Below are 7,949 nucleotides of genomic sequence, written 5' to 3'. Positions count from 1 at the left end.
AACAGCCAATGGTGGCCCAGTAACTGACATTTCTGAATCCTCCAGAGGCTCCCTGTTGGGTACAGGGGAGGGAACAAAGCATGGTAGCCTGGAAATTAGCCCTTCTCCTCCTGGAGCTTGGCATCTGAAAGCAGCCACTGATGGTAGTGGTCTGGCTCAGAGAACTCCAGACTCCAGGTGATGCTGATGCGAGCTGTCCTCCCACTTCACAGGTACGGCTCCTCACTGGCATTGGAAGGTACAATGAGATGACATACATATTTGATTTGCTGCATAAAAAGCACTACTTTGAAGTGCTGATGAGGAAGAAGTTGGATCCGGTAGGTGCAAAGTAACAAGCTCCAGGATGGGGTGTACTGCTGACAATTCAGGAGCCTCAGTTTTTCTTGGGAATAATCTCAGTCATGGTAGACTCTTAGGAAAACAGAGGGAATGAATTGGGGACCTCCCCAAGACACACTATCACCTTCAGATTCTGGTTCAGATCAGTAAATATGCTGATGCTATACGTATTTGTGTGTGTGTGTGTATGTGTGTGTATATATATATATATATATTTTTTTTTTGAGACGGAGTTTCGCTCTTGTTCTTGTTACCCAGGCTGGAGTGCAATGGTGTGATCTCGGCGCAACCTCTGCCCCCCGGGTTCAAGCAATTCTCCTGCCTCAGCCTCCCAAGTAGCTGGGATTACAGGCACACGCCACCACACCGGGCTAATTTTGTATGTTTAGTAGAGACAGGGTTTATCCATGTTGGTCAGGCTAGTCTTGAACTCCCAACCTCAGATAATCCACCCATCTCAGCCTCCCAAAGTGCTGGGATTACAGGTGTGAGCCACCATGCCCGGCCGATGCTAAATACTGGAGAAAGTAAGTTTGTCCTCCTCCACCTCAGCCTCTGTCACCTGCCTCTACTGTCTTAAATGCCTTTTCTGGCAGGGGCAAAAATCCTGAGAGCCAGGCTTAAAGTGGATTGTCTAGCTGTGAGGTTGTTTGAGGGCTTTTAGAGTGGAGAGTTTTCAGGACACTGTGAAAAACTGTGCTGCTAAGAGCCAGGTTAGGAATCAAACACAAAAGTTTAGACCAAAAAGCTGTGGAGCCATTTATTATGATGAACAGGAAGGCGGCTTGGAAGCAAAGGCCTGACTTGGTTAGGTCTTGGGTTCTGAGAGCCCGTCTGTCCTGAGTGTGCTCTGTGACACCAAGCATATCCCCTCATAGTACCTGTTTCCAGATCATTTGTCTGGATGACTCATTGCTTCTGCTCATTTCACCTTCGGCTTCTGGGAACATGGGCCCAGCCAGGCAGGATTAAGAGACAAAGCAGAAAAAAATCTCTCTTTAATATTGGGCCGATTTCAGGACAGACCAATCTAGTCATCAAGTGAGGAGCAAGTCCTGAACATAGGTGCATCGTCAAGATCCCCCAGAGGGTTTTTAAAATTGTTTTTTAGGCAGTTTTCCTTCTGCATTTAAATATTCCTTTAATAACTTTTTTTGGGTTACAAAAGTAATGCATATTCCAGGTAAGACACTTGGAAAACAGAACAACACAGAAAAAGCCCTCAGTGTCTATCCATCATCTGGAGACAGTCACAATTTGGTTCAGGCCCTTTCTTTGAACATGTACCTGAAAACATCTGTATATAATTACATTTTAATAAAACTTACACAGTGAAGATATAAAATATCTGCTTTTCTCTCACTTAACAAAGTATATCATGACTATTTCCCAAATCAACAAATCATCTCCTACGTAAGTTTTAATGGCTACATGGTATTCTCTTCCCCTGATTTTGGACATCTAGATTGTTTCTAATTGTTTGCTGTTAAATATCCCTGTTACATTCATCTTCTCTGCTTATCTCTTTAGGGATAGATTCCTAGAAATTGAACTGTTAGATTAGCTTATGCGGGTGTACTTTTAAGGCTTCTCCCTTTAGAAAAGTTTTGCCTTTCACACTCCCAACAGGAAAGCGCACATGCCTGTTTCTTCATACTTGGGACAGCATAATACTTGTATTCATTCTCATTTTTGCTCCTCTCTCCCTTTTTCTTGGGAGTTTTTAAGGAATGCAGAACCAGATGACTCAGCTAGTCCTGTCTGCCTTGCAGTGCCTGACTGACACTTTGCTATTCCCTTTTATTCTGGGCAGAGTGGTACCCTGAAGACAGCCCTGCTGGACTACATCAAACGCTGCCGTCCTGGAGACAGTGAGAAGCACAATATGATTGCCCTGTGCTTCAGCATGTGCCGGGAGATTGGCGAGAACCACGAGGCAGCTGCCCGCATCCAACTGAAATTGATTGAGTCTCAGCCCTGGGGTGAGTGAGGTCACAGCAGCACTACTAGAACAGTGCCGCTAGCCGGGTAAAATGCTTGCTTGCTTGCTTGCTTTATTGATTGATTGATTGACAAAGTCTCACTCTGTCCCCAGGCTGGAGTGCAGTGGCATGATCTCAGCTCACCGCAACCTCTGCCTCCCGGGTTTAAGTGAATTCTCCTGCCTCAGCCTCCCAAGTAGCTGAGACTACAGGCATGCGCCACCACACCTGGCTAACTTGTATTTTTGTCTGTTTTTTGAGACGGAGTCTCGCACTGTCACCCAGGCTGCAATGCAATGGCGTGATCTCAGCTCACTGCAGCTTCCGCCTCCCAGGTTCAAATGATTCTCCTGCCTCAGCCTCCCAAGTAGCTGGGATTACAGGCAACTGCCACCATGCCTGGCTAATTTTTTTTTTTTTTTTTTGAGATGGAGTCTTGCTCTGTCACCCAGGCTGGAGTGCAGTGGCCGGATCTCAGCTCACTGCAAGCTCCGCCTCCCGGGTTTACGCCATTCTCCTGCCTCAGCCTCCCGAGTAGCTGGGACTACAGGCGCCCGCCACCACGCCCGGCTAGTTTTTTGTATTTTTTTAGTAGAGACGGGGTTTCACCGTGTTAGCCAGGATGGGATTTTTTTGTATTTTTAATAGAGACAGGGTTTGACTATGTTGGCCAAGCTGGTCTTGAACTCCTGACCTCGTAATCCACCCACTTTGGCCTCCCAAAGTGCTGGGATTACAGGCATGAGCCACCACGCCAGGCCCTGGATAAAATTCTTACAGCAAAGGAGGACGAGCCCATGAGATTGGCTATTAGAATCTTCAGGTAGGTGGCCCGGTGCGGTGGCTCATGTCTGTAATCCTAGCACTTTGGGAGGCCAAGGCAGGTGGATTGCCTGAGCTCAGGAGTTCAAGACCAGCCTGGGCAACATGGTGCAACCCTGTCTCTACTAAAATACAAAAAAAAAAATGAGCTGGGTGTGGCAGTGTGCACCTGTAATCCCACCTACTCGGGAGGCTGAAGCAGGTGAATCACTTGAATCCAGGAGGTAGAGGTTGCAGTGAGCCAAGATTGCACCATTACACTCCAGCCTGGGTGACAGAGTGAGATTGTCTCAAAAAAAAAAAAAAAATCTTGAGGCGGATATGTCGCTCAGCAGGAACCCCACTTGGGCAGACAGATGGAACAGGGACTTGGAAGGCATTTGCACCTTAGGATTGTACTCTTGGATCTGTCTAGCCTGTATATCCAGGGTATCATTCATAGGGAACCAACATGCATGTTGATACCATGTAAGTCTTCCTTGATGTTTCGGAGAAATGAGGCACTAGAGGGGCACTGAATGCTACTTCAGAGTGAAGTTACAATGAGCGTATGCGTTTCCGGCCCAATAACCTTTATCTGAGTGAGGTGTTCCTGTCTCACTATGAACATGGCTGGGATGTTTCTATTCTAGCCCCCATCACTATGAGTGGGATGATAACAGTCGGCTTTGGGAGTCAGACTTGGCAAATCTTTATTTCCCTTACAGAGGACAGTCTCAAGGATGGGCACCAGCTGAAGCAACTGCTGCTGAAGGCCCTGACTCTGATGCTGGATGCAGCAGAGAGTTATGCCAAGGTAACCAAAGGCTTTCTCCAGACTGGCCTTGGGACTTGCTGTCTACAGTAAAATTCTTTCCTTTTGTCCTTGGGCTCTTCCAAGGGAAGGGGGAGGGCATCATAGGCCAACCAGGAACAGAAGGGGTGAATACTCTTGTGAGGGTTCACACAGGAGGTAACAACTACGTCTTTCTCTACCTGTGCCTCTCTCCACCCTTGTTCCTCAGGACTCTTGTGTGCGACAGGCCCAGCACTGTCAGCGGCTCACCAAGTTGATAACTCTGCAGATTCACTTTCTGAACACTGGCCAGAACACAATGCTCATCAACTTGGGCCGCCACAAGCTAATGGACTGTATTCTGGCCCTACCTCGGTTCTACCAGGTGAGCAAGAAAGCAAACTCGAGGCAGCACTGCTAGCATCCTTTCTCCTTCTGTCCCACTCATGGAACCCAGAGATAAGGTCTCAGGGCTAGTGACAGAACCAGGACAGTCCAGTTCTGACTTAACTCTCTGATACCAACAGAAAATGTCAATTTGATGTATTTCTCTCTAGTATATTGTTGGGCAGAGGTTAGAGAATGGTAAGACAGTGCTGTCTCCCTTTCCTGTGCCATTAAAACAGCAGAGAAGCAGACACCTTTGGCCCTTTAGACCATCTGTCCCCAACCCCCAGGCTGCAGACTGGTACTGGTCCATGGCCTGCTGGGAACCAGGCCGCACAGCAGATGAGCACCAAGCAAGCAAGCATTACTAGCCTGAGCACCACCTCCCGTCAGATCAGTAACAGAACTGTATTTTTATAGGAATATAAACCCTGTTGTGAATTGCACATACAAGGGCTCCTTATGAAAATCTAATGCCTGATGATCTGAGGTGGAACATTTTCATCCCAAAACCATCCCCTCCCAGTCTGTCATTAATGCCAGAAAGGTGGGAGACCACTGTCTTAAGACAGTTGAGGTTCAGAGTAATACTCTTGCTAGTGGTCCTGCAAGAACCTCCTAGCCCTAGCAGTTACAGAATGGCACACTCAGGTTAGTACAGGAAGTCAGGGAGATTGGTTCTAGCCCTTTAAAGAAGTGAATTATCAGGGAATCAGCCCTTTCACTGTTCCTTATACTTTTGAGTTAATGGGAGTGATATATTCTTAGCAGTCTCAATTCATTGTGAGGAAGATTAAAAACACTGAAAGCCGGGCATGGTGGCACATGCCTGTAGTCCTACATATGCAGGAGGCTGAGGCAGGAGGATCCTGAGCCCAGGAATTTCTGGTCCAGCCTGGGCAACATAATGAGACCATGTCTCTTTTTTAAAAAAGGGTTTAAGTTAAATAATTTGGGGATTTATGGGAGGGAAAATGCCAAACACACACCAGACTTTTCACCACCTCCAATACATAGAGCCTTTTTACATAATTGGTAATGATCATATTCACTACACAAGTGAGTATACAGCATTGCTTTCTACTATTCACTACACAAGTGAGTATACAGCATTGCTTTCTACAACAGTTTGTTTTTGATTTTACATCAGATGGGCTCTGATAGTGTGTCCTTCTTCACTTCTCTCCTTTTAAGGCTTCTATTGTGGCTGAGGCCTATGATTTTGTTCCAGATTGGGCTGAAATTTTATACCAGCAAGTGATACTTAAAGGAGACTTTAATTACTTGGAAGAATTTAAGCAGCAAAGGTTATTAAAGTCCAGTATATTTGAAGAGATTTCCAAAAAGTAAGTATTAAAAGTTGACTGTAAACATTTATCCTTGCCTCTGCTTTGAGGTGAGACAAGTGTAAGAATTTTATGGCTAAGTACACCATGCCTTTAGATTACCTCTACTTAAAATGGCAAAGCAATTATCAAGAATCCTTATTGGGAAGAGTCTTTTAACAGATTTATGCAAACAGATGAACAAGAACAGTTTGCTTTATATAGTGCTTTGTACTTTAAAATGGGAGGATAGCTACTCATTGCCAAAAACCTAAAACAATGGCCAGGCACAGTGGCTCACACCTGTAATCCTAGCACTATGGGAGGCTGAGGTGGGAGGCTCACTTGAGGTCAGGAGTTCAAGACCAGCCTCACCAACATGGTGAAACCCTGTCTCTACTAAAAACATAAAAACTAGCTGGGTGTGGTGGTGGGCGCCTGTAGTCCCAGCTACTTGGGAGACTGAGGCAGGATTATCACTTGAACCTGGGGGCAGAGGCTGCATTAAGCCGAGATCGTGCCACTACACTCCAGCCTGGTAACAGAGTATGACTCTTACCTCAAAAAAAAAAGAAACAAAAAACACTAAAACATCAGAGGTGCCTTTTGGAGTACTAAACTTACTCTATTAAGGTGAGTATTAACATACTCATTTTTAATAAAGTATTTTATCAAGCACCCCCAATACTAGTCTAAGATAACCCAGACTCCAGCACCCTCTCCTCTATAGGTAATAATAAGTGGTACTTCAGAGCTGACAGCCCTTACTCAAAATACAGTATCCTAAGGTGGGCACAGTGGTACACACTTGTAGTCCTAGTTACTTGGGAGGCTGCAAGAGAAGCACTTGAGCCCAGGAGTTCACACCTCTGAAAAGCCACTGTACTCCAGCCTGGGTAACACTGTGAGACCTCCATCTTTTATTTAAAAGAAAAGGGGGAAAAAAAAAAAACGGGCAGGCACAGTGATTCACGCCTGTAATCCAAGCACTTTAGGAGGCTGAGGCTGGCAGGTAACTTGAGGCCAGGAGTTCAACACCAGCCTAGCCAACATAGCAGAACCCTGTCTCTACTAAAATTACAAAAATTAGCCAGGGTGGTGACACGTACCTGTAATCCCAGCTATCGGGAAGCTGAGGCACAAGAATCACTTGAACCCAGCAGCAGAGGTTGCAGTGAGCCAAGACTGCTCCACTGCACTCCAGCCTGGGCAACAGAGTAAGACTCTGTCTCAAACAAAACAAAAAAACAATAGTTTAATCTTAACCTGTACATTATGTTTCTTTATCTAGATATAAACAACATCAGCCTACTGACATGGTCATGGAAAACCTGAAGAAATTACTCACATATTGTGAAGATGTTTACCTGTATTACAAGTTGGCATATGAACACAAGTTTTATGAAATTGTAAATGTGCTTCTGAAGGACCCTCAGACAGGTTGCTGTCTAAAGGACATGCTAGCAGGTTAGATGATTTCACAGGTGCCTGTTTTCTTGTACTGTTAGCAGGTTCTGACAGATGTGATGAGTAGAATAATGCATTGGAGATCTTTGTTAAAGTTGAACAATCCCGGTACTGTACCATATCAGTCCTTTGTGGGTAGTAGGCAGCAAATGAGAAACTTTTCAGAAGGAAATTCCTATTTAAAATGGATTGATTTTAGATGACTGTTCATCTATACCATTTTATATAGATACTAGTATTAAGATCAAAAGCTTCCTCTTCCTCAGGACAGCTTCTACTTTAGATGATCCAATAGTGATTAAAGAATATACCTGTACCTGCAGATTCCAGTTTCAAAGAAATTTAATATTATTTACACAGTTAAGGAACAGGTGATACATTTTCATTTGTTAGAAACTGATCTTTCTGTAATAAAATAGATTTTCAATTCAGTGTATGTCATTATTACTGCTAAGGAAATCTTAGCCCTTGTCTGCCTTAAAAGAATCTTTATTTACTATAATTATTGCTATGTATTCACTACTTTTTGTTAATTCCTCAAATCACTCAGATGGTCTTGTTTTCCACTCGGTAAGTAGTCTACAGAGCTTTGACGTTCCTATTTCCTATATAAGAGAAATTTAAAACATTTTTTGTTCTTTCTGTCTTAGGGGAATAAAAAAACACTAACCACACATTTGGTTAAACTGCTTAGGAGAAGACATAATAAAGATTCCCCAACCCCAATCTTTTTTTTTTTTTTTTTTTTTCTTTATCAAATCTTTGTGGTGATAACTTAATATTTATCATATCTTTGTGGTGATAACATTCAAAATTTTTTGTTCTTTCTGTCTTGAAATATACACTACT

At 44.1% G+C, this 7,949-nt stretch overlaps 1 protein-coding gene across 3 annotated transcripts in view; it reads left to right on the top strand.

The window, feature by feature from the left end:
• Positions 1-7,531, top strand: part of SPG11 (spastic paraplegia 11 (autosomal recessive)) — a 105,697-nt gene extending 98,166 nt beyond the window's left edge. For 2 of the 3 annotated variants that reach the window (XM_011941181.1, XM_011941180.1), the window contains 6 exons: positions 213-320; positions 2,156-2,324; positions 3,854-3,942; positions 4,151-4,306; positions 5,503-5,654; positions 6,925-7,531. In XM_011941181.1, the coding sequence (XP_011796571.1) occupies positions 213-320; positions 2,156-2,324; positions 3,854-3,942; positions 4,151-4,306; positions 5,503-5,654; positions 6,925-7,105 (855 nt within the window). In that variant the 3' untranslated portion in view covers positions 7,106-7,531. The remainder of the gene's footprint in view (positions 1-212; positions 321-2,155; positions 2,325-3,853; positions 3,943-4,150; positions 4,307-5,502; positions 5,655-6,924) is intronic. The other variant, XM_011941182.1, reaches the window with a different exon arrangement.
• The last annotated feature ends 418 nt before the right edge of the window (positions 7,532-7,949 follow it).

This window comes from Colobus angolensis, unplaced genomic scaffold, assembly GCF_000951035.1.
Source record: "Colobus angolensis palliatus isolate OR3802 unplaced genomic scaffold, Cang.pa_1.0 Scaffold199, whole genome shotgun sequence".
NCBI lineage: Eukaryota > Metazoa > Chordata > Mammalia > Primates > Cercopithecidae > Colobus > Colobus angolensis.
The sequence above is the reverse complement of the archived record's forward strand: the minus strand, read 5'-3'. Positions and strand labels throughout refer to the sequence as shown.